At 51.6% G+C, this 26,133-nt stretch overlaps 2 protein-coding genes across 4 annotated transcripts in view; one reads left to right on the top strand and one right to left on the bottom strand.

Moving 5' to 3' along the window:
• The first annotated feature begins 290 nt into the window (after window positions 1–290).
• Window positions 291–8,481, top strand: PHETA1 (PH domain containing endocytic trafficking adaptor 1). Of its 3 annotated transcripts, none has more exons than XM_073021104.1 (3): window positions 291–517; window positions 3,204–3,348; window positions 5,054–8,481. In XM_073021104.1, the coding sequence occupies exon 3, from the start codon at window positions 5,738–5,740 to the stop codon at window positions 6,479–6,481; it is 744 nt and encodes a 247-aa protein (XP_072877205.1). In that variant the 5' UTR covers window positions 291–517; window positions 3,204–3,348; window positions 5,054–5,737; the 3' UTR covers window positions 6,482–8,481. The 3 variants fall into 3 exon arrangements, with proteins under 3 accessions (XP_072877205.1, XP_008002913.3, XP_072877206.1); XM_008004722.3 differs by having other exon boundaries at window positions 292–517; window positions 5,702–8,481; XM_073021105.1 differs by lacking the exon at window positions 291–517 and adding an exon at window positions 546–1,099 and having other exon boundaries at window positions 5,702–8,481.
• An 11,170-nt stretch (window positions 8,482–19,651) lies between these two features.
• CUX2 (cut like homeobox 2) overlaps window positions 19,652–26,133 on the bottom strand; it is a 318,747-nt gene continuing 312,265 nt past the window's right edge. The window contains exon 22 of the mRNA XM_037996526.2: window positions 19,652–22,659. Coding sequence (XP_037852454.1) covers window positions 21,858–22,659 — 802 coding nt within the window. The 3' untranslated portion in view covers window positions 19,652–21,857. The remainder of the gene's footprint in view (window positions 22,660–26,133) is intronic.

Here is a 26,133-nt window from a genome sequence, read left to right as displayed (position 1 = left end):
TTGGACTTAAGCCTAGGACTTCAGCGAATGGCCCGCCCAGGATCCCCAAATGCTTTTTCCAGGCTAATCCACGACCTGGGCCGGTCCTTACCTTTGGAATCGCAATGAGCTTCCCGGGCTCGAATCCTCTTTTCTGGGCTAGGGCACTGGGGAGTCGAGAGCCACGAGCGGACCCTTTAAGAGTGATTTCGAGGGCGGGCTCACGGGGGCGTGGCGAATCCGGGGGCGTGCCGGTTCGGGGCCGGCCAATCGGGAGGCGGGAAGAACGCGAGGGCGGTCCCGGCACGAGCAGGCTGGGAAGGGTTAAAGGGGCGCGCCCGTGGGTCGCGGACTGTCCGGTTGCTCCCGCCTCCTTCCGTCGGATCTGAGCTCTCCCGCGGCTGCGCCGCCCCGGCCGCCCAGGAGACAAAGCGCTGCTGCCGCCGTTGCCGCAACCGGGCCAGTCCTGGACCATGACCGGGCCACCCCCCAGCCTCGCGCCTCCCGTCCCGTCGCCGCCCTAGGCCTGCGCTGCGAGGTAAGGCGGGCCTGGCGGGGGGACCTGCACCGGGACACGGGACCCGGGTCAGGCCGCCCTGGGCCTCGGGGTTCCCCGGCCACCTGGAGAGCGCGCTGCGGGGATCTTCCCTGTTGGGACTTTGCACCAGTGGTCACTTCTCCAGCTGCCGAGGCGAACTTGGCCGATGACCACCCTCCCTGCCCTCAGCCCATAGGGACGTCTGCCGCTGTGGGGGACTGCGGACAAGCCCCCTATTCTGCCGCTGATCACCCATCTGGGGCCCTGACTGTCCTTTAAGGAACTTAAGAGAGCTGCCACGCACAACACACAAAGGGACAGAGAGCAGCCGGGAGCAGGGCCACACCTGGAGAAGCAGCCCCTGCCGTGGGCAAGGGGGCTGCCAGTGTCTGGACGGCGGTGCTGGCACGTCCCTGGGGTCCCTGCTGGTGCGCTGACGGACAGGCTGGTCTTCAGGGTTCTTGGCACACATGTTTTTCAGCCTGTTCCTGCCACACCCTCTTCCCCACGCCCGCTGCTGGGGGACACTGAGGGCAGCTGGATTCAACCCCAGGACCTGTGGTTCTGGCTTCTTTCGTTAAAGTGAGTGCCAAAATGCCATGCTTCAGTCTCCCCAGAGACCTGGGTTCCAGGGCCAGCTGTGCCCCTGGAGATCTTGGATGAATTATTTGCCTTTTTGACAGCTCTTTCCCTGAAAGCATTTTGCAAAATGACTCTTCAGGAGTGAATTCACTCAGCCCATAGAGGGATGGAAGTTAACATCCCCATTTTGCAGATGAGGCTGAGAAAACTCCGACTCACAGCAGCTAATACTTGCAATCCATTTCCCATAGTTTGCCAGTGGGTTTTCCTTCTTTTAGCTCATGGACCCTTGCCACACAGCCCATTTTAACAGACGAGGAAACTGAGGCTTGGAAAGGTGAAACGACTTGTCCAAGGCCTTCCAGCCTGGACCTGCAGAGGCAGGAACTTTGCCTTGGGAGCAGCGCGGGGCCAGGCTCCCTCCAGCTTCCTGTCTGGCCCTGGGCTGTTGAATCAGCAGCAGTGCCCACAGTGGACTCTGAACTTCTTGGAAAATAGTGTGGGGAGATAAGGCAGGGACCAGGCCTTCGCTCCAGGCAAGGCTGGAGCCTGTGCCCCTGCAGTTTCCTGCCTTCCCTGTTCTGGTGGAGGCAGGGGTCATGGGCAGAGCTGGGTCCTGTGTCTGCTGGTGACTTTGAAGCAGTTTGGCCTCCATCTGGGCAGTGCAGGGAGGAGGTTTGCTGAGCAGGAGGGAAGTTGCTATTCCTTTGGCCTTGATGGGGTGGAGAGACCCCAAGATCGGCTCCTTTATTTGGGTGGCTTGCCTGGAGCATGTGATTCTGGGCACAGTTGTATGCCTCTGGCCAACTTATTGAACCTCCCTGTGTCCATTTCCACATCTGTGAATGTGGGGTGAGACCCCTTGTCATGGTGCCGTTGAGAAGTTTCAGAAGATACCTACAGAATGAATCAAACAGCTATGTGAGCACCTACTGCATGCCTGGCACTGGAATTCAGACCATAAACACCCCAGCTTTCCTAGAGCAGGCAAAAATGACCCAGGTATTAATAATTTCAGGTGGAGGCACAGGAGAGGGACTGGAGGGCCTCTTATGCATAGGGTGGCCAGGGACCACCTCTCTGAGGAGGTGACAGCTAGGCTGAGACCAAAGGATGGGGAACTGGCCTTGTGAAGACCTGCAGGCAGACAGCCGGGACCAAGTCTTGGAGGTGGGGATGTATCTGGTGTATTTAAGGAACAGAAACGAGGCCAGGATGGCTGGAGCTGAGTGAACAAGGGGGAAAGAGGTAGGAAAAGGGAACTTGGAAGCCATGGGAGGCTTGGACTGTTTTTTTTTTTTTTTTTTTTTTTTTTTTTGAGGCAGGATCTCACTATGTTGCCCAGGCTGGAGTGCAGTGGCATGATCACTCCCAAGTTCAAGGAGTCCTTCCATGTTAGCCTCCCAGACAGCTAGGACTAGAGGCTTGTGTCAACATGCCCAGCTATTTCTGTTCTATTTTTTGTGGAGGTAGGGTCTTGCTGTGTTGTCCAGGCTGGTCTCTAACTCAAGTGATCCTCCTGCCTAGCCTCCCAAAGTGCTAGCATTACAGGTGTGAGCCACCGCACCCTGCCTAAGGATTTAATTTTATGCTGAGAGAAGTAGGGAGCCATGGGAGGGTTTAGAGCAGAGGAGGAGTGTGATTGGACTTAATTTTCGCAGGATCCCTCTGTGGGGAGTGGATTTCAGTGTGGCTCGGAGAAGAGCCTAGGAAGGAGGCTTGGATCTTACCTTGAGGAACATGGACGGGGGGGAAGGAGACTTGTGTGGAGGCTACAGCAGCCGTTCCAGTGAATGGTGATGGGGCCTAGAATGGGGAGGTGGAGTGGACAGATTAGGCAACTGATTTGGAAGATGCTGGAGAGGGGGGATCAACTGGACTTGATATGTGATCAGATGTGGGGGTGAGAGGGAAACCAAGGGCCATTTGCTGAGATCAGAAGTATGACACGGGGACATTTGGGGAAAAGCCAAGAAGAATGTGAACTGCAGCTGTGCTCAGCAGGCATTGTGTGCCTGGCCCCGTGCTTGGCAAAGTCCGTGTAGTCACTGTATCATTGTCACAACAGCCCTGACTTAGGCACTGTTATGATCCCATTTTACAGATGCAGAAACGGAGGCCCAGAGAGGTTAATAGCCTGCCTGGGGTCCCCCAGCCCAGATGCTGCAGAGCTGACATTTGAATCCAGAGAAGAGCAAGCTGAGGCTGGAGCTGAACAGAGGGCAGGGAGGCGAGTGGTGGCCTGAGAGGTAGGAGCGGAACTGGGCAAGTCGGAGGGGAGGGTCCTGTGAGAACTGGGGCCAGCATCCACATGGGAGTTGATGGGTGGTGGTGTGGGGAATGCGTGAATCCCTGTGGCTTAGAGAGGGACAGCTGTATCTGAGAGGCAGGGTTCTGCATTGAGTTCAATAAGTCCTCTGTATTGAGTTCTGTGATACATGTGCAGAACATGCAGGTTTGTCACATAGGTATACGTGTGCCATGGTGGCCTGCTGCACCTATTGACCTGTTCTCTAAGTTCCCTCCCCTCACCCCCATCACCCAACAGGCCCCCGTGTGTGTTCTGCCCCTCCCTGTGTCCACGTGTTCTCATTGTTCAACTCCTACTTATGAGTAAGAACATGCAGTATTTGGTTTTCTGTTCCTGTGTTAATTTGCTGAGGATGATGGCTTCCAGCTTCATCTATTTCCCTGCAAAGGACATGATCTCATTCCTTTTTATGGCTGGATAGTTTTCCATGGTGTATATATACCACATTTTCTTTATACACTCTATCATTGATGGGCATTCTCTCAGTTTCTAAGTCACAATTCATGTTCCCTCTTCTAGGAAGCCTTCCCTGACTGCCTATGTGGGTGACAGGAGGTGGCAAGGACAACCCCTTCCACCCTAGGTCAGGTAGTCCGACAGGGCCTCACTGTGGTCAGCTGCTCCTAGGAGAGCCACCACCCTGACCTCATTCCACCAGGCTCTGAGAAAGACGCCACCCAGGCAGGGCAGTGAACACTGAGTGCCTACTGCGTACCAGGACTTTATATGCTTTGCCTCTTGAAAAATGTAGCTACCATCCTATGCAGGCTGAGGCTCTACAGTGGGAGATAAGGTGGGCTCTTAAAATGGCCGTGGAAAACCCCAAGGGAAGGTGGCCAGGCCAGGGACACAGATGCCACCTCCCGATAAGTCCTTCCTGGCCAGCATTGCCCCATCGTATACTCCTTGGGGGAAAGTGAATGGGGTCACTGTGGCTGATGGCATGGAGTTAGAGTCCTCTATGCTAAATGGCATGGGACGCCCCCCTGCCCCTCCTTTCTGTAAGTCAGCCTAACCCTGGGTTTGCATGTTTGCCCAGATTCTTTCTTTTTTTTGAGATAGAGTCTGGCTCTGTCCCCAGGCAGGAGTGCAGTAGTGCGATCTCGGCTGACTGCAACTTCTGCCTCCTGGGTTCAAGCAGTTTTCCTGCCTCAGCCTCCCAGGTATCTGGGATTATAGGCACTCCCCACCAGGCCTGGCTTTTTTTTTTTTTTTTTTTTTGAGATGGAGTCTTGCTCTGTTGCCCAGGCTGGAGTGCAATGGCGTGATCTCGGCTCACTGCAACCTCCGCCTCTTGGGTTCAAGTGATTCTTCTGCCTCAGTCTCCCAAATAGCTGGGATTATGGGTGTGCACCACTACACCTGGCTGGTTTTTTTTTATTTTTAGTAGAGATGGGGTTTTGCCATGTTGGCCAAGCTGGTCTTGAACTCCTGACTTCAGGTGAGAAGGATCAGCCTTGGCCTCCCAAATCCCTGGGATTACAGGCGTGAGCCACTGCGCCCAGCCCCTGTCTTATTTTCCACAGGACATGAGACTACCTGGCAGACATCTTATCTGTTAACTGCTCCCTTTCACTTGCCAGTGGCATTTCAACACCACAAAGGCAGGGACCCTGTCCGTCTTGTTTTTGCTCTATCCCTAGGCCTGGAACAGTGCCTGGCACACAGTAGATGCTTCATAAACATTCCATGAATGAAGTCAATCTCTACAAGTCTCTGAAGTTGGTTCTGCTCATATCCCTATTTCATGGACGGACAAATCAAGGTCGAACCACAGTCAGGGCTGGGACCTGGCAGGGACTGCGGAAGGCCAGCTGGTCTTGTTCTTGGGATGATGGAAACAGCAGCGCCTGAAATGAGGCCTGGGTTTGGATTTCAGCCCTGCCCAACCTGCTTTGTGACACCGGGGAAGCAGTTAACCTCTCTGTGCCTGTTTCCTCATCTGTTGAACCCGAGCCAGGCCAGTCCCTGTAACCTAAGGTCTATTGTGAGATCAAGTGAGTTCATCCCTCTGAAATGTCTGGCATGCGGTAGGAACTCACAACATTATTTCAGGGATACAGGAGGGCAGGAGGTTATGAGGCTGTCTGGGGAGGCTGGTGAGACCCAGGTTCTAGTCCTGTCTCTGCTCCTTAGGAGTTGTGGGCACATGGGCTGCCTGCTTCCACCCTGTGAGTGTCAGTTTTCTCATCTGTGAAACGGGGATGTAGAGTGGCCGCAAGGTCCCCTCGGGGCACTGGGTGACCTAGCATCAGTGGTATTGTGCGTAACAGCCCTTCCATGGGGTCCAGGCCCCGGGCTCCCCTCCAGGCCCGGCGATTGCGGCCATGAAGCTGAACGAGCGCAGCCTGGCCTTCTACGCCACCTGCGACGCCCCAGTGGACAACGCAGGCTTCCTGTACAAGAAGGGCGGGCGACACGCAGCCTACCACCGGCGCTGGTTCGTCCTGCGTGGGAACATGCTCTTCTACTTCGAGGATGCGGCCAGCCGCGAGCCTGTGGGCGTCATCATCCTGGAGGGCTGCACCGTGGAGCTGGTGGAGGCCGCGGAGGAGTTCGCCTTCGCCGTGCGCTTCGCGGGGACCCGGGCGCGCACCTACGTGCTGGCCGCTGAGAGTCAGGCCGCCATGGAGGGTTGGGTCAAGGCCCTGTCGCGTGCCAGCTTCGACTACCTGCGGCTGGTGGTACGTGAGCTGGAGCAGCAGCTGGCGGCTGTGCGCGGCGGGGGTGGCATGGCCCTGCCCCAGCCTCAGTCCCTGCCCTTGCCCCCGTCCCTGCCCTCTGCCCCGGCCCCAGTCCCATTCCTGCCCTCTGCCCCGGCCCCAGTCCCAGCCCTGCCCCTGCCCCGCCGGCCCAGCGCCCTCCCGCCCAAGGAGAATGGCTGCGCTGTCTGGAGCACTGAGGCCACCTTCAGACCTGGACCCGAGCCCCCTCCGCCACCGCCTCGCCGCCGGGCCTCGGCACCCCACGGGCCCCTGGACGTGGCCCCCTTCGCCCGGCTGCACGAGTGCTATGGCCAGGAGATCCGGGCCCTGCGCGGCCAGTGGCTCAGCAGCCGGGTCCAGCCCTGAGGCCGCCAGGGCACCTGTTTTAGGGGGACGCAAGCTCCATGCCCTCTGGGACAGGCCGGGTCCTGGAGAGACTGGGGGAGCTGGTCCTGAGGGAAATCATGGGCAAAGCTGGCTTCCAGTCCCTGAATGGCCTGGTTTTGGGGGATGCAGGCTCTGAGAAGGTGCTGGATTCTGAATGGGCCTTTAGGACCATGTGATTCAGAAGGCCTACCCTTGAGAGGACCTCACACGCGACACTAAGGAGAATCCAGGGCCTGAGGGGGAGGTTTCCTGAGAACTCTGGCCCCAGGCTGGCCTGAGCTGCCTGGCAGAGGCCTTTGCTGGCAACAGCCCTTGCTGGGCCTGCAGCTCAGAGGGTCACTGGGACTGAGGACAATCTGTGGCCTGAAAAGCAAATGCACAGTTAGTGCGGCTCCTGACCGGGCCCTCAGGGTGGATAGAGAGAGGATCGGTTGTGGCAGCTACACCTGGGCCTGGCCTTGCTCCAGGACCTGCCAGAGGAGCTGACCTGGCTCCGTGCCTGCCTGTCTCCAGGAGCAGGACAGTGGCTTGGAGGGTGGCGACTGGGGACACAGGTGCAGGTGTTAGTGCAGGACCGGAAGGGTGAGGTTGCCTGGTCGCTGGGGCTCCTGGCCTGGGCCGGCTGAGGCAGGACTCTGCCGGGTCCCCTGCCAGGCCTTATGGTGGTGCTCCTGGTGGTAGTGGCTTTCTGGCTGCAGGCCCTGTCTTTGTCTCCGTGGTGGCTCTCACAGGGCTTTCCAGACACTCCTTGACTGCATCCTTCAGTCTTGGCCCCCAGGCCTGGGGCCCCTTGGGAGCTCTCCTGACCTCCCTTTCTGGGCTGGGCAGCCATGGCCCGAGGTGACCTTCTAGCAGGTTCCCCCAGGGAGGGGAGGCCACTAGCTGACTCACCACCTAAGATGGCCCAGGTACTGACCTAGTGGCAGAGAAAACACAGCCTCACACCGAATGCAACTTCCAGAACCCCTCTTCAGCTTCAGGCAGCCCCCTCCAACAGGTCCCCTCCTGAGCTCAGCCCCCACCCCATACTCCCGGTGGGGACCAGGTCTTGCCTGGCTTCGGGGCTAACCGCCGGTCCCCTTTCTTCTCACCACAGTGCCCATTCTTCATCCAGGGAGAACCTCGGGGCTGGGAATACCCTCTGGCCCTCACCCTGGGTCATGTTTACAGTCCTCAATGCCCCACACCAGGGGCCGCCTGAGGACACCCCCACCCTGACCTTGATTTTCCCAAACGCTGCCTCTTGGTGACAGACTCAGCCTGAAACCCCTTCTTTCTGTCTTTGGAGACCCTTGGGCTTGGGGAAATATGGAGGGGGGTGTGTCTGCAATCAAGGCCTCTCCAGCTCACGGCTGGCCCGGTGGGCTGGGACCTCAGTCTGAATTTTAAATACTTAGGGTGCATTTTTTTTTTCTGGCAACAAAACTTGATGTTTTCACTGCTTTAGTTTCCTGTTTGCTGGTGGGAGGGGATATGATCTGTGACTCTGGGCTTGGCTTGGGGGAACAGTTGTCCCTGCTGCTGGGGAGAGGGGCAGCTTGGGCTGGAGAAACACAGCCAGAGACAGAGCCCCTTGAGAGGGATCCTTGGCTGCTTCATTGTCTTCCCCCCAGCAAGCCCTGCTCTCCTCCACAGGCACCTCTGGGGTCTTGGTACGGTCCCTGCTCACCTCCTTCCAGAGTCCTGAGCGGTGTGGGTGGGGGTGGCACAGGATCTGGGGCTTGGGAGGGGTTCGGAGCTGCCCAGAGCCCCGTGTCCTGGCAGACTCAGCGGGTGGGGTGAGGTGTTAACCCCAGTCCTGGCGTAGGTTTACAGACTCTCAAGGTACGCTGGCCCTGGTGTCCTGGGAGAGAGGGGTGGGGGATGTCCCCTACCAAAGCACAAGGTGGGGTCAGGCTGCCTCCCAGGTTGGGTGTCGGGGGAGCTTTCTGGCAGCCTGGGAGGGAGATGCAAGGGCTAAAATAAAATTTTGTCAAGTAATGGCTGATCGTGTCATTTTTTTCCCCATCAAAATCCTTGATTGATTTCCCTGATAGAGCCCAGAGCAGGCTGTGCAAGGGCAGGGACTAGTGGGTGATACCACATGGCTGGTGCCCTGCCAGGCGCATTCTCACTTCTCAAGGCAGATGCTGGTCCCATTTTACAGATGTGGGAAACAGGCTCATTGAGGTTATGAAACTTGCCAAAGCCACTTAGCTGGAGAGTATCAGAGCAGGGATGTAAATCTCTGGAATCCCATGACAGGATAGAGTCTTCAGGAGGAATATGAGGGAAAATGGAGCCCAAAGTTCCTTTCAGAAGGGAGAGAAGGCAGGGAAAAGCCAAGGATTTGAAAGCTAACTGGGCTGAAGACCTGAGAGTTGGGAGGGACATTAACAATCCTGATTAGGATGGCAGATGGAATAGTCGAAACTGCATGCTTCTCACTGATAAGTTCATGGAGGCTGTGGAGGGAGCTGGAGTGAAGACTCTGGCACCGATGCAAGTTCAGAAGGAAAGAGCCTGTGATTGATTAGTAATATCTGCCGTGAGCACCACGTGCCTGGTAGTGGTGCTCATGCCATGTATCCGCTCTCTGACTGATTGAGTCTGTCTACTGGGTTAATGGGGGTTCACAGAAGGGGCTGGCCCAAGGTGGCCTAGCATGATGGACTTAAGCCCTAGGTCCTCTTCACATGGACTCAGTTTGGGTCACAGGTCTCCCTTGCAGGCCTGGAAAAATCCTGTACATTTAGGAACATGTGGCTTAGGGTGAGCAACCTATAGTCCTCATGTTCAAGAAATGAAAAGTATGAAGATCAGGGAATCGTGGCCCTTGTGAGCATCCAGTGCATGCTGAATAATTTTTTCCATCTCTTGTGGGACCACAGCTGACAGATGGGGGCTGGGGAAGTGGCTCCCCACACAAGCTGAGTCAGGGCACTGCCTGTGGCATTTGTGACCGCAGCCACCGTACAGCATGGGGCAAAGAGTGGGGGAAATAGTGGGAGAGAAAAACAGCTCCAAGAGGGAGGGTCAGCAGCAAAATGCTGGACATCCAACTGCTGATATGTCAGTGATTCCTCTGGACCCAGGGGAGGTGTTCAGGGCACAAGTCTAAGGGGGCACCATATGTGGTCAGAAGGAATATTCTGAGAAGCCACTTGGGGTAGAAGGTGAGGCCCTCAAGCAGGACAATGCAGTGAGAAGTTAGGCTGATTGCCAAACATCCTTCCACCCTAAATAGTCAAATTCAAACAGTTATGCTGCTATAGGCTCTCAGGGAATAGCTAAACTTTAGCTGCCAGAGAGTGGCCGTGTGGCCTGATTTTGGCCAATGAGATGTGAGTTGGAAGAGTCTTCCTTCCAAAATACACAATAAAGAGCTCTTCATTGGCCAGGTGCGGTGGCTCACACCTGTAATCCCAGCACTTTGGGAGGCCAAGGCAGGCAAATCACGAGGTCAGGAGTTCGAGACCAGCCTAACCAATGTAGTGAAACCCTGTCTCTACTAAAAAGTACAAAAATTACCCGGGCATGGTGGTGCGCGCCTATAGTCCCAGCTACTCGGGAGGCTGAGGCAGGAGAATCGCTTGAACCCAGGAGGTGGAGGTTGCAGTGAGCCGAGATCGTGCCACTGCACTCCAGCCTGGGCAACAGAGAAGATTCTGTTCAAAAAAAAAAAAAAAAAAAAAAAAAAAAGGCTCTTCATTGTTCTCTGTGGGGATGGAGAAGGGGCAGTAATGTCTGTGATGTCTGGAACTGTGGCATCCATCTTGCAGTCATGAAGTTGACCACTCTAAAGGAAATGCCCCATATTGAGTTTGGCACACATTTGAGGGTGGTTCTGGGTAACCAATTGCAGGGCTGTTGTTGGCTCAGTGGGGTGCGGGTTGGGGCTAGAATGGGATTCCCTGTTACAGTAAAGGGGCCACTGCTTCTTATCCCTTCCTAAAGTGTGAACAAATATTGAAGGAAGATCATGTCCCCCTATGGCCCTGCCTCTCGGATGTTCCTAAGTGGGGCTGCTTTGTCCCTGCTATGTGCTATGTGGTTAGATCTGGTGCCAACTGTCTGCTCCCCCAGCCCCTCTGCGGATGACTTCGCCACACTCACCTTGCACAAACTTTGTTATGAAAAAGTTCCTGCGGCTGGGCACGGTGGCTCACACCTGTAATTTCAGCACTTTGGGAGACTGAGGCGGCAGATCATCTGAGGTAGGGAGTTCGAGACCAGCCTGACCAACGTGGAGAAACCCCGTCTCCACTAAAAATACAAAATTAGCTGGGCATGTGGTGCACGCCTGTAATCCCAGCTACTTGGGAGGCTGAGGCGGAGAATCGCTTGAATCTGGGAGGTGGAGTTTGTTCAGCCTGAGCAACAAGAGTGAAACGCCGTGTCACCAAAAAAAAAAAAAAAAAAAAAGTTCCTGCTACTTGTTCTAACTTCTAAAACCTCAGCATTCAACATGAAACTCTTCCAAGATGGTAAAAGAATAAGTTGTCTAAGCCTAGCTGTAGGTTTTGCATTTTTCTGATGAAGACTTTTTAAAAAGGTGGGCAAAATATTTGCAAGTCATTTGCAATCTGATATGCAGAATATAGAGATATCCTAAAAACAACAACAAAAAACAACCTTATTTAAAATTGGGCAAAAGGCCAGGCAAGGTTGTTCATGCCTGTAATCCCAGCACTTTGGGAGACCACGGTGGGCAGATCACCTGAGGCCAGAGGTTTGAGACCAGCCAGGCCAACATGGTAAAACCCTGTCTCCACTAAAAATACAAAAATTAGCCAGGCGTGGTGGTGGGTCCCTGTAGTCCCAACTACTTGGGAGGCTGAGGCAGGAGAATTGCTGGAACCCAGGAGGTGGGAGGTTGCAGTGAGCCAAGATGGCACCACTGGGTGACAGAGCGAGACTCCATTTCAAAAAACAAAACAAAACAAATAATACGGGCATGGTGGCTCACGCCTGTAATCCCAGCACTTTGGAAGGCCGAGGTGGGAGGATCACCTGAGGTCAGGAGTTTGAGACCAGCCTGGCCAACATGGTGAAACCCTGTCTCTACTCAAGATACAAAATTAGCCGGGCGTGGTGGCAGGTACCTGTAATCCCAGCTACTCAGAAGACTGAGGCATGAGAATTGCTTGAACCCGGGACGGGGAGGTTGCAGTGAGCCGAGATCATGCCATTGCACTCCAGCCTGGGGGTAGAGCAAGACTCTGTCTCCAAAAAAAAAAAAAAAAAAAAAAAAAAAAGGCAAGACTTGAGCAGACATTTCTCCAAAGAAGATATATAAATGGCCAATAAGCAATAAGTACATGAAAAGATGCTCACCATCAGTAATCAGTAGCAAAACACAAGTCAAATTAGGATGGCTACAGTCAACACAGAAAATAACAAGTGTTGGCCAGAATGTGGAGAAATTGTACAACCCTTGTGCACTGTTGGTGGGAATGTAAAATGATGCAGCCACTGTGGAAAAACGTGTGGTGGTTCCTCAAATAGTACAAATAGAATTATCATATGATGCAGCAAGTCACTGCTTGGTATATATCCGAAAGAATTGAAAGCAGAGTTTTTTGTTTTTTGTCTTTTTGAGATGGAATTTCGGTCTGTCACCTGAGCTGGAGTGCAGTGGCACGATCTCGGCTCACTGCAACCTCTGCCTCCTGGGTTCAAGCAATTCTCCTGCCTCAGCCTCCCGAGTAGCTGTAGCTGGGATTACAGGCTCCTGCCACCATGCCCGGCGAATTTTTGTATTTTTAGTAGAGATGGGGAGGCTGGTCTCGAACTCCTGACCTCAGGTGGTCCACCTGCCTCGGCCTCCCAAAGTGCTGGGATTTCAGGCGTGAGCCACTGTGCCCAGCTGTTTTTTTTTTTTTTTTTTTTCTTATAGAGACAGGGTCTTGCCCTGTTGCCCAGGCTGGAGTGCAGTGGTGACACCATTTAGGCTCACTGCAGCCTCAATCACCCTGGTCCAAGCGATCTTCTCACTTTGCCCTTCCAAGTAGCTGGAACCACAGGTGCATGCCAGCACACCTGACTAACTTTTTTATCTTAGAGATGGGGGTCTTGCTGTGTTGGCCAGCTTGGTCTTGAACTCCTGGGCCCAAGCAATCCTCCTGCCTTGGCCGCTCAAAGTGCTGAGATTACAGACATGAGCCACCACACCTGGCTAAAGCAGGATCTAGAAGAGACATTTGCATACCCATGTTCATAGCAGCATTACTCATGTGTCCATCCCAAGTGTCCATCAGTGGATGAGTGGATAAACAAACCGTGGTCTATCCAGGCGATGGAATATTTTTCAACCTTAAGGGATGGAAATTCTGACACATGCTACAACATGGATGAACCCTGAAGACATTGGGCTAAATGAAATAAGCCAGTCACCAAACAACAAATACTATATAATTCCACTTATAGGAGGTATTATTTTGATGCAAAAGTAATTGCAGTTTTGCTATTACTTTTAATGACAAAAGCCGCAATTGATTTTGCACCGACCTAATACTAAAAGTAGCCAAATTCAGAGACAAAAAATAGAAAAGTGGGTGGCAGGGGCTCAGGGGAGGCGAAATGGGGCGTTAGCAATTAATGAGTACAGAGTTTAGTTTTGCAAGATGAGAAGAGTTCTGGAGATGGAGGGTGATGATGGCTGCATTGTTATGAATGTTCTTGATACCACTGAACTGTACACTCAAAAATGGTTAAGATGGCAAAGTTATGACCAGGCGCGATGGCTCATGCCTGAAATCCCAGCACTTTGGGAGGCCAAGGTGGGCAGATTGCTTGAGCCCAGGAGCTTGAGACCGGCCTGGGCAACATGGCAAAAACCCATCTCTAAAAAAACCACAAAAATTAGCCAGGCATAGTGGTGTGCGCTTGTAGTCCCAGCTACTCAGGAGGTTGAGGTGGGAGGATTGCTTGAGCCTGGGAGGTGGAGGTTGCAGTGAGCTGAGATCACACCACTGCACTCCAACCTGGGTGACAGAGTGACCCCCATCTCAAAAAAAAAAAAAAAAAGAAAAAAGCAAACATTATGTGTATTATGTATATTTTACCACAATAATAATAATAATAATAATAAAGGCGGGCCCATAGATTGTTTTTTCCAAGAGGGTTTCCTGTTCCTGACACAGGGGCCAGCTACCTTTGTGGTTGCCCTGTGCCTGGGACTGAGAGCAGCTGAGTGTCGGGGCTGCAGTTGCTGCCCTCTCTTCACGGTCCAGGGGCGCAGCTGTCATTGCTTCTCTAGTTGTGAAGCTGAAAAATCCCAGGGCAGGGCACCCAGGCCCTCTAGGCTGCGGCTCCTTGAGAAAGGGGCCTCCCCTCTGTCCCTCCCTGGGGCCTGGCACAGAGAAGCCAATCTTTGCCTCCATCCCTCTCTCAGCTTCCCTGATTCTTCCTTCCTTGACTACAGCTGATCGGATGAGAGTTGGTCAGACACGAGCTGAGCCAGTCAGGGTCCTGGGAACTAAGTTCAGTAGCCATAAGTGCTAAACTTAAGAGTTGATGGTGGCCCGGTGCAGTGGCTCAAGCCTGTAATCCCAGCACTTTGGGAGGCCGAGACGGGCTGATCACGAGGTCAGGAGATCGAGACCATCTTGGCTAACACGTGAAACCCCATCTCTACTAAAAGATACAAAAAACTAGCCAGGCGAGGTGGCGGGTGCGTGTAGTCCCAGCTACTCCGGAGGCTGAGGCAGGAGAATGGCGTAAACCTGGGAGGCGGAGCTTGCAGTGAGCTGAGATCCGGCCACTGCACTCCAACCTGGGAGACAGAGTGAGACTCTGTCTCAAAAAAAAAAAAAAAGAGCTGATGGTGAGCAACCCTTCTGGGACATGATGGCAGGAAGAGAAACAGCCAGGCCTTAGCGAGAGCTAAGATCACAATAGCCTGTGCAACACCTATTGAAGTCCGGCTGAACTTCCTGTTTTGGGGTTTTCCAAGATCTCCCCTCGATCCTCTCAATAAACATTTGCATAGTTAAGTGGGTTATAATTTCTTTCAACCCAACAGTTCTAGACTGTAAGACACCCAGTGAATATCTGTTCTGTGCTCCTATTCTGTCATTCTCTTCTGTTTGCCAGTGTCCGTCCTAGGGGCTGGCACACCCAGGGGGCCAAAGAAAGCCAACTGGATGAGAAGTCCCTCTGAGACCTATGACAGTCAGTGGGGCTTAACGTTTACTTTGTGTCCAAATCACCTGGAGTGCTTCTTAAAAATGCAGATTCCTGGGCCCTGGCTCAGTAGGTTTGGGCAGGGCCCAGGAAACTGCATTTTGAGTAGGGTGCAAGGGATTCTAGGGCCACAGCTGAAGAAATGATAAGGTAGTGTGGTGGCAGCCTCTAAGATGGGCCCTAGGTGACCCTGCTTCCTGGTATCCACATCCTGGTATGGTTCTTTCCCACACTGAGTTATGGTGGGCCCATGTGGCCAATAGATTACACTGGATGCAACAATGGGGCTTCCAAATCTAGGTCACAGAAGACACTACAATCTCCGCTGTGGCTACTCTGGGGGAAGTCAGCCACCATGCTGTGGGGATGCTCAAGCAGTGGAGAGGCCTACCTGGAGAACTGAAGCGCACAACCAGCACGAACTTGCGGGCCATGGGAGTGAGCCATCTTGGAAGTGGATCCTCCAGTCCCAGAACAGCCTTCAGATAACTGCAGCCCTGGGTGATGGCTTAACTGTAACCTCCTGAAAGACCTACCAGCCAGAATCATCCAGTTACACAATCCCCAAATTCCCAACTCATGGAGATTATGAGAGATAAATGCTTACTCTTTTAAGCCACTCAATCTTGGTATAGTTTGTTATGCAGTAATAGACAACTAGTAAAAGTGATGCTATGATGATCAAATCCATTTTCCAGTTAAGGAAACTGAGTTTCATGGAAGGGCTCTAGAATTACCTGATAGTGGAGATTCAAAGCCAGGCCAGGCTAAGTTCAAAGCCTGTACTTTCATAGCTATTCCCTAGGGGGCTTGAGAAGGTCACACATCAGCAAAGAGCTCAACTATTTCTCCCTCTCATTGTGTGCAGGTAGGGAAACAGACCTGGAGTGAGGAGTCACCATTGTTAAGGTCACCTGGCTGGCCTGTCTGGGTAACGTTCCCTGCCCCAGGCCCCTGCTCTTGGGAGTGGGAGTGCATTCAGTGTCCCAGGTACCTGCAAAGACAGCCTGGTTTCCATAGCGGCACAACTTGGAACCCTGGCTGTGGGGGAGGTAGGGCTTCAGAATGACCACATCAACGGCCAGTCAGCTAGGGAGGGCTTGGTTTTGTGCATTTTCCAGGAGGTGGTAGGATGTGGGGCTGCCTGCTTAGTGGGAGGAGCTAAACTAGGAGGGAGGAGGGCACAGAGGCCTGAGGCTCAGGGCCTGCCCTCCGTGCTCTGGCCTGCCTTCTCCCCAGGCAGATGGGACCTCCTAACCTCCTCAAAGTGCTAGACTGACCACAGCAACCCCTTGCCTCATACCCTCCATGGCTCCCTAGTGCCCTCATGAGAAAGGCATATTTCCTGCCATGCCCCGAAGTGCTTCACAATTTAGCCCCTTTCCTCTTCCTCCCCGCTGCCCTACCTCAACTTCCAGCCTCCTTTGGGCTTCTTCCTCCCTGGTTCTTATCCCAGTTCCACCCCTTGCCTATAGTTCCTTCTGCACTCCTCCTCTACTTCTCTTTTTCTTTTTCTTTTTTTTTTTTCTTTGTTTTTTTGAGACGGAGTCTTGTTTTGTCGCCCAGGCTGGAGTGCAGTGGCACAATCTCAGCTCACTGCAAGTCCCGCCTCCTGGGTTCACGCCATTCTCCTGCCTCAGCCTCCAGAGTAGCTGGGACTACAGGTACCCGCCACCACGCCAGGCTAATTTTTTGTATTTTTAGTAGACACGGGGTTTCACCATGTTAGCCAGGTTGGTCTCAATCTCCTGACCTCGTGATAAGCCTGCCTTGGCCTCCCAAAGTGCTGGGATTACAGGTGTGAGCCACCACACCCAGCCTACTTCTCCTTTCTAACTCTTGTCATCTTTCAGGCATCAGTTGAGATGCCCCCTCCTCCAGGAAGCCTTCCTGGACCCCACTACTTGTGCCCTCATGGCCTCCTTTGTTTCCTCTATCCAAGCTCTGAGCACACAGTAGGTACTCAATAAATGCTTATAGCACTGAGCAGACAGTAGGTACTCAGTAAATACTTAATAGCTGATGTACAGTTGCCCAGTGGCCCCCAGCTGGGCTCTCCACTCTCCTCTGCACTCCGATCCAAACCTGTCTCCTCCTGGGGACTGTCCTGGCCTTCTCATTGCTCTCCAGCCCCTCCACTGTCCCACAGCCCCCAGTGCAGAATTTCACATTTTGCTGCACTGTTGCTGCCTGCTTCACTCCAGGGCAGTGGCGGCAGATACCCTGTCAACACCAAAGCTGATGACCCAGAACATGCTTCAGTCCCTGAAGCCCACAGGCACCTGTTCCCTCAGGTTCTCAGGTGGCTTGCACGGTGCCAGACTCCACTCCTGCCAGCCTGGTCCCATAGGGGGCCACACCCTAGGGGTTTCTGACCTCCGACCTTCTCAAGAGCTGTGAATGAACGGAGGGTCTGAAAGGCTAGTCTTTGGTTTTAATTTGAATCTTTACAACCACCTTGTGAGCAAGATGCCATTACTATCATCTCCACTTTATGGCTGGGAAACTGAGGCACTGCATAGTTTAGGCATTTGCCCAACGTCACACAGCTCTAAGAGGTTGAGCCAGAGTTGAAACCAGGCCATCTGGCTGTTGACTCCAATTTTCCTCACCAGCTCTGAGGATAGGCCATATCCATCCACCTGAAATGTCACATGCAATGGGCTGGCTCAGGAGCTCCAGGGCTGATGGGGTACTGGGCCCTGACCTGCCACCTCCCACCGCCACCACTCCATGATGGGGTGCCCAGGCATCCCAATGGGCCGTCCTGCTGGGCTTGGAGCAACTAGTTATCCTAACCGAGACGGCGGTAACTGTTCAACTCTCCCTGCAAGGATATATGGAAAAACTGCGGCAACTGGAAGATTTCCAGACAAAGGGAAAAGAGCTGTCTTGGGACAGGCACATGGCTGGGCTCATGGGTGAGTAATGTTTAGTGCCACTTCAGGGACTCTCCTGACATTACAGGTCACAAAATCCCCTCCTGTAGTCTAATGCACAGAGACTCACTATCATGGGCTGGAAGAACCTACCCCCTACTTACAATAACAATAACTAATAGTTACTGAGTTTTTTCTTTTTTTCCTTTGCGATGGAGTCTCGCTCTGTCGCCCAGGCTAGAGTGCAGTGGCGCGATCTTGGCTCACTACAACCTCCGCCTCCCAGGTTCAAGCGATTCTCCTGCATCAGCCTCCTGAGTAGCTGGGATTATAGGTGCACACTACCACACTCGGCTAATTTTTGTATTTTTAGTAGAGATGAGATTTCACCATGTTGGTCAGGCTGGTCTCGAACTCCTGACCTCATGATCCACTCCCCCCTTGGCGTCCCAAAGTATTGGGATTACAGGTGTGAGCCACTGCACCTGGCATTTTTTTTTTTAATAGTCTCACTCTGCCCACCCAGGCTGGAATGCAGCGGCGCAATGGCTCATGACAGCTTCCGCCTCATAGGTTTAAGCAATTCTTGTGCCTCAGCCTCTCAAGTAGCTAGGACTACAGGTGCCCGCCACTAAGCTTGGTTAATCTTTGTATTTAGTTATCGAGTCCTTACTGCCATGCAGTTTTATGCATATGCATGTATATTCTTCACAATGACCTTCTGAGCTGGCTGCTATGATACCCCCATTTTGCAGATGAGGAAACTGAGGCCCCAGTTATACAACTAGGAAAGGCGTGATGCTACGTTGATCAACAGGAAACCCCTCTTGGCATTTTCCCATCAGGGCTGGGGGCACTAACCACTCACACACTGTACAGAGGTGGGCACAGCTTGCAAGCTGGTTCACTTGCTGGTTTAGGGGAAGAGTGCAATTTTGACTCCTCATACCAGGCCCTGGAGTCTGACCAGCTTCCACCCTGCTGCAGGCTGGCCCACAAGGCACACTTGCTAACCCAGATGCCCACAAGGCCCAGGCAGGTTGCACAGTTGAGGGCTGAAGCAAACCATGGGCATATGCCCCATCTAAAGGCGGCCAGACCTCATCTGGCTGTTGTCACACTGGAACGTGGGCCCAGTGTGGCCAAGATCTTGACTATTTCCTAGAGAAGCTCATGCTTTTTATGGGACATGCCCCTGCATTTTAATGTTGGCAATTTTTTTTTTTAGAGAGGAGGGTCTCACTGTGTTGCTCAGGATGGTCTCAAACTCCTGGCCTTAAGTGATCCTCCCACATTGGCCTCCTAAAATGCTGGGATTACAGGACTGAGCCACCATGCCAAGCCAATGTTGGCAATTTAGAAACCAGGCTTAAATTTTTTTTTTTTTTTCCAGAGACAGGGTCTCTCTCTACTGTCTATGCTGGAGTGCAGTGGCAATCACAGCTCACTGCAGCCTCAAATTCCTGGGCTTAGGCAATCCTCCCACTTTGGCCTCCCAAAGCACTGGGATTATAGGTGTGAGCCATTGTGCCTTAAAAACTAGTTGTAATCAATAGCAAAGACTTGGAATCAACCCAAATGTCCATCAGTGACAGACTGGATTAAGAAAATGTGGCACATACACACCATGGAATACTATGCAGCCATAAAAGAGGATGAGTTTGTGTCCTTTGTAGGGACATGGATGCAGCTGGAAACCATCATTCTCAGCAAACTATCGCAAGAACAGAAAACCGAATACCGCATATTCTCACTCATAGGTGGGAACTGAACGATGAGATCACTTGGACACAGGAAGGGGAACATCACACACCAGGTCCTATTGTGGGGAGGGGGGAGGGATAGCATTAGGAGATATACCTAATGTAAATGACGAGTTAACGGGTGCAGCACACCAACATGGCACATGTATACATATGTAACAAACCTGCACATTGTGCACATGTACCCTAGAACTTAAAAAAACAAAACAAAAATTAGTTGTAAAAAATACCATTTTGTAAAACATCTCTGAGGGCCCGATCTGACCTCCAATTTGTACTCCTAGCCCCAGAACAAAGAATCAAGACACCCAGAATTATTATACAATTCTGTATTTAGCAACTCGTTTACAGAACGTGTTCCTTTTTTTAAAATTTTAAACAAAGTTCATCAATCTCTCATAGAAACGGTTTGTGTATGTGTGTGTTTTTTTAACCGTTATAGGACGTGAACCTGACAAAGTTGTTCACGGGTCCGCTAGCTTTAAGTACAACAGGATTTCTGTGTTCAAAAGACTATACTAAGTGCTTAATCAAATCCCGTCACACTAAAGCCAAATTTAGTTCTCTAGGAATCGGAGTCTGCATGTAAGCCTGGATTTCAACGTTGTGTTGGTTTCAACAGTAAAAAGTGGTATGTTCCCCCACGGTTGTCTTAATTGCAACAGGGTGGTGGTGGCTAAAAGGAGATGTTTCATTTGTTCCAGATTTGATTACTCTGAAAATTGGTCACTGTTTCCTATTGTCAAAATATAAAAATACCTTCATCTGGATAAAAATGTATACAGTGGAAAACTCTTCAATGCATAGCCTGGGTGTATGGAAAAGGTTTTCCTTCAGGGTTTGTGTTTTGTTGACTGTTTGGTGTGGAGACTGCAGCCTGGGCTGGGTGTGAGAGTTGAAATTTCTGGAACGGTCCTTATCTGTCCCCTTCTGGTTGCTGGGTTTTGCCTATATGGTTTCAAAATGCTAGCTACATCTTTGAAACCTCCATCGGCCATCTCACCCGCTGGCATTGCATCGGCATTGATTATAGTCACCTTTTCATCTTCATTCTGGGGAGTCACCCAATTCAGCCTTCCCACGGACAGTTTGAAAAAGGAAATGTAATAAAAACAAGGGAGAGAGATTCAATAACCAATATGGTGGCCGTTTCATCCAAATTGGGAACTCTCACCCTAGAAACCATGCCAAAGACGCTGGAGGAAGGGCTCCTTTGAGTTGGGGGTTGAGTCTCTGCTCCCCAACAGGTCATGCGTTGGAAGGTAGGAGGGTAGATTTGGAGGCTGGGATATGGTGAACATGCTGCGATGAACTTGGCCTTCCAGAGTTCTGCATGGACTTGGAGTTGCAGATGCCTTCCAGAAACAGCACCAGGGTCAACTTGAGAAAGAAGATGGCGAGAAGGGGAGCTGGGATCTCTAGTTTGATGACTCTACTTTTTGGCGCTGGTTACTAAGCTTCAGTGGTCATGGGATGACCAACACTGTCACTTTTGGAAAACACCAAGAGGGGAAGATGGTGGCCACAGTCTTGCTCTGGAATACCCACACTCCTACAAGTGGGGAAACTTCCTGGGTTGTGCCTATGGTTCACATGGGGAAATGGGGTCCCTCTGGTTCAAATGCCACTCTCCAAGCACCTGCCCCATGCCCACCTTTCCAAAGGATCTGGAAACACTTCTTGCCTATAGATGGACAAGATGGATGTCTGACCTCCATGGCCCACAGGTTTCTAACTAGTGAGACCTGTGTAAGCAGTTTGTTCTGTACCATGCTACATCTCTTATAGGACGGTTGGGCCACAGCCCACATCTCTACAACATTTACAATGGCACGGATATTTTGTGTTATCAAGCTTGCAAAACAGACCACCAGAATGAAACACATCCTCAACGGCATCAAGATTTTCGTTTAGAGTCTTTTGGACTTTCTCTTTTTTAGCATAGTTTCTGGAAGGGCAGTAGCAATGCGCTGTGTCTCACAGACAGATGTGGAAAAAAATCATGGTTCAAAGGTTATCTAGATTTTGGTCAGTCTTATAGTGTTTTGTGATGGCTTTGAACAATTGTCTTCTTTTAATCTCATCTAGTGGCAAAAACGACACAACTTCAGTGTATACTTCGCAACAGTTGTGACAGCATCCTGATTTTATAACTCTCTGTAATATCAAAACAGCATCAGCTGGGATAAATTCCAAAGGATCCTTTATTAAAATATCTAAAAGAGGTCTATAAATATTTATTTATTTTTCTAAAAGAGTTTGGAGTTTTCAGGTGAATATGTGGTGCCATTTTGCTTCTGCCTTCTGCAGAGGGGTCAGGGTGAAGAGGAGCAGGGGGTGCCGAAAAGTGGAGGCAATGGCATTTGACCCACCTGCTCACACAACTTCATAGAACTAGGATTACAACAAAAAACGTAAACGGCATAACATTGCTGTCCACATTTTGATGGTTGAGTTCCTCCCTCCCTTACCCCACCCTGTTGAGGAGAGTGAGTGAGAAAAGGAAGGTAGTTACCAGGGTATGTCCCTTGCCCCCTCACCCTGCTTTCAGAACTCCCACTCCAGGGCCTCCTCCCGATTGGCAGCCCGCTCTAGTCGGTAAATGATGCTGTTCAGGTTGGCCATTTTTTCATGCCGCCGCTGCAAGTTGGGGTTCACCTTGGCACTGGGATGCAAGGCTCCAGCCGTGTCAGCAGTGGGGCTGGCACTCGGCACTTTGGCAGGGGGGGCGCCAGGAGGCGATGGGGAGATGGGTGCTGAGGAGGAGGGGATAGGTGACACAGACATCATGAGGCCTGGCGAGGAGGCAGCTGAGGGCGAGTTCAGTGACACCTCCAGGCTGCAGCGTGAGGACTCTGAGGCTGACTTAAAACTTAAAGGGTCCGGGTGAAGCCGCTCCCCAGCCTCACTCTCCTGGTGGGGATGAAGTGAGGGACAGTCTGGGGTGGATCCACCTGGAAGGAGGGGACTGGGAGCCACTTTTGGGAGTCCGTCATTACCCGGAGGGTCGGGATGCTCCTCTTTGGGGGGACCTTGGCCTTTGTCTGGCTCCCCTAAGTCCTGGGGCTGGCTGCCTGCCTCTTCCTCAGCATCCTCCTCTGTCTGTTCCTGCTTGATCCTCACTTGGGCCTTGTCCTGGGTGGTCAGGGGTGTGCTGTTCTCCTCAGGGCCCTCCTGAAGCTCCAGTTCCTTCATGGTTGGCTTCTGGTCCTCAGTCTCAGAGTCAGTGCTCTGCAGGGTGGGGTCCGGGTGGGAGTGGCCTGGCGGTAGGATTCCAGGACCCCCACTTGGGTCAAGGTCTGGCTCATCCTGGGTCCCCTCCACCAACATCTCCCGGCGCATCCGGGACCTGGGGCAGAGACGACGGTGAGCCTGGGGCTGGACAGGGGACACCCAAACCCTGGACTCCATCTGCATACATGGCATTTTGATCCCACCCACTGCCCTGGGGCTCTCTAGGCACTAAGCCTCCATACTTGCACCATCTCATTAAGTCTTCTCAACAACACCACAAGGTGGGTGCTATTATCATCTCCACTTCACAGGAAACAAGGCTCAGAGATGTTAAGTGACTTGTCCCAGGTCACACAGCTAGTAAGTGGCAGAGCCGAGACTTGAACTCACGACTACTGAATCCCAAAGCAGATGATCTAGACCTGTGCTGGCCAACATAGCAGTTACTGGCCCTACATGGCTCGAGGGCTTGACATGAGGCTAGTCCAGATTGACATGTGCTGTAAGGGTACAATACACACCTGTTCTTAGGCTTAATACAAAACAAAGTGAAAGGTCTCATTAATAATGTTTATATTGGGCTAAATCAAATAAATGATTATGATTAGTTTTATCTCTTTTTTATGAGACAGTCTCACTCTGTTACCCAGGCTGGAGTGCAGTGGTGCGATCTTAGCTCACTGCAACCTCTGCCTCCCGGGTTCAAGCAATTATTCTGCCTCAGCCTCCTGAGTAGGTGGGATTATAGGCGTGTGCCACAATGCCTGCGTAATTTTTGTATTTTTAGTAGAGAAAGGGTTTTGCTATGTTGGCCAGGCTGGTCTTGAACTCCTGACCTCAGGTGATCCACCCACCTTGGCCTCCCAAAGTGCTGGGATTACAGGCTTGAGCCACTGGGCCCAGACCCAATTATTTTCTTACAGCGAATGAGGTCAATAAATTTTAAATAACTTCTCCAAGGTCATGAAGCAACAGGGGTTTCTGTTTCCTTAGCACCTTCAATGCTGGGGCTCCCTGGCCATTTATGTGAACAATAAATTACACTAATATAGACTATTAGCAGCTATATAGTTACAAACATAATCATAATGGGCGCTTTATTGTGTTGGGCACTAGGCTAAGCACTTTTTGCTGTTTTCTTTTTTCTTTTTTTTTGAGATGGAGTCTCGCTCTGTTGCCCAGGCTGGAGTGCAGTGGCGCAATCGCAGCTCACTGCAACCTCTGCCTCCCGGGTTCAAGCAACTCTACTGCCTCAGCCTCCCGAGCAGCTGGGATTATAGGTGGGCACCACCATGCCTGGTTAATTTTTGTATTTTTAGTAGAGACGGGGTTTCACCATGTTGGTCAGGCTGGTCTTGAACTCCTGACCTCAAGCAATCCTCCATTCTCGGTCTCCCAAAGTGTTGGGATTACAGGCATGAGCCACCATACCCAGCCTGTTTATTTCATTTTCTGTTAGGTTGGTGTAAAAGTAATTGGATTTTCTGCCTTTTTTTTTCCTTTTTTGTGTGACTGCTTTTTTTTTTTTTTTTCCCAAGATGGAGTCTCACTTTGTCGCCAGGCTGGAGTGCAGTGGGGGCACGATTTCAGCTCACTGCAACCTCTGCCTCCTGGGCTCAAGTGATTCTCCTGACTCAGCCTCCCGAGTACCTGGGACTACGGGTGCGCGCCACCACACCCAGGTAATTTTTGTATTTTTAGTAGAGAAGGGGTTTCACCATGTTGGCCAGATGGTCTCGATCTCTTGACTTTGTGATCTGCCTGCCTCAGCCTCCCAAAGTGCTGGGATACAAGTGTGAGCCACCATGCCTGGCCTTTTGTGACTTTTTTAAATGGCAAAACCATTTTTTTTTAAAAATGGCAAATCCTTTAAAATGGATCAAGAAACATTTTTTTAAAAATGGCAAAAACCAGCTGGGTGCGGTGGCTCACACCTGTAATACCAGCACTTTGGGAGGCCAAGGCAGGTGGATCACTTGAGGTCAGGAGTTCTAGACTACCCTGGCCAACATGGCAAAACCCCGTCTCTACTAAACAAAAACAGAAACAAAACAAAACAAAACAAAAGTGGCAAAAACTGCAATTACTTTTGCACCAACCTAATATAATAATCTCATAATGATACACTAATCTGATTTGCATTGATAAAGGAGACCAGGCTGAGAGGGCACAGGAATTGGCATGGTCACAGGGCTCTGAACCCAGCAGTCTGGCTTTTATTTTCTTGCCCCTGCCTCTCTGCCCAGGTCCTGTGGGGCCCCATCCCAGGATCCTGGGCCTGGAGGAACTGTGAGGGATCATCTAGTCCATACCGTCTCTCAATCCCCAATCCCCCCACAAAGGTGACCTTGCCCACCTTCCAGAGTTCTCCCCCATCTCCCTCAGCTCCCTCCAATGGGAAGAGCTTCGATGGGGAGGGACTTTGTCTGTTTTCTGTGGCATCCGGTACAGAGTAGATGCTCAGTAAACATTTACCAAATGAAATAATGTGTTCTTCTGTAATTATAACCCTTTGAGAGTTCTTTGAGAGTGGAATTCTCTCTCCTCCTTTGTGCAAACTCCTATTCATCCCTCAAAACCCATCTCAAATACCACTTCTGTAAAGTCCTCCCCAGGCGGAATTCCCTTTTCCCTTAGCCCCTTGTTCCTTCCTGTTTCACAGTATTTACTAGATTATAAGTGAAATGCTCTGTTTTGTGACTGTAAGGTCCTTAAGGGCGGGGATTGGTTCACTATGCATACATTAGAAACGTTTGTTGAACGAATATGTTGGATAGTAATGGAGTGCTCAATTCCTGTGGGGAATCAGAGGCGAGAAGATGTCCCCATATCCCCCAGGGAAGGAAGGAAATGAGCAGGCTTTAAGGACCTATGTCATTTGTTATTTGGCAGGCTCTGTTCTGAGCCAGATGATAAACCATATTTTATTTTATTTATTTATTTGTTTGAGACAGAGTCTCACTCTGTCACCCAGGCTGGAGTGCAGTGGTGTGATCTCAGCTCAAAGCAACGTCCACCTCCCAGGTTCAAGTGATTCTCGTGCCTCAGCCTCCGAGTAGCCGGAATTACAGGCCCCTGCCACCTTGCCTGGCTAACTTTTCTATTTTTAGTAGAGACGGGTTTCATCATTTTGGCTAGGCTGGTCTTGAGCTCCTGACCTCAGGTGATCTGCCCACTTTGGCCTCCCACAATGCTGGGATTACAGGTATGAGCCACTGTGACTGGCCCAAACTGTATTTTATAATGCGTTTATACCCAGAGTTATTTCATTTGATCTACAATCAAACATTGCGGGATAGGTATTAGGTTCCTCATCTGTAAAATAAGGGTGAGACTTGGAGAAGTAAAATGACTTATGGAGGGATTGGGGACTGAGAGAGGGTACGGACTCGGGTCTGTGGGCCCCTGGTGCCCAGGAGAGAGAAGATGCTCAGTTGCTCCTCCCACCAATCTCCTCTTTCCTTGATCCCTTGGGGATCAAGAGACATTCTCTTCCCCTAGAATGGATGAGTGGATTTTCTTCTGTGGTACCATGTGAGTACCAGAGACTTTTCCTGCTCAGGAAGCTTGGCAGGGGTGGGGTGGGGGG

The sequence above is a fragment of the Chlorocebus sabaeus genome, chromosome 11 (assembly GCF_047675955.1).
Source record: "Chlorocebus sabaeus isolate Y175 chromosome 11, mChlSab1.0.hap1, whole genome shotgun sequence".
NCBI classification, from domain to species: domain Eukaryota; kingdom Metazoa; phylum Chordata; class Mammalia; order Primates; family Cercopithecidae; genus Chlorocebus; species Chlorocebus sabaeus.
The sequence above is the reverse complement of the archived record's forward strand: the minus strand, read 5'-3'. Positions and strand labels throughout refer to the sequence as shown.

What these genes read in the sequence shown, in the direction of transcription:
- PHETA1 (XM_073021104.1), top strand. Translation starts at nt 5,738, where the DNA reads ATGAAGCTGAACGAGCGCAGCCTGGCCTTCTACGCCACCTGCGACGCC.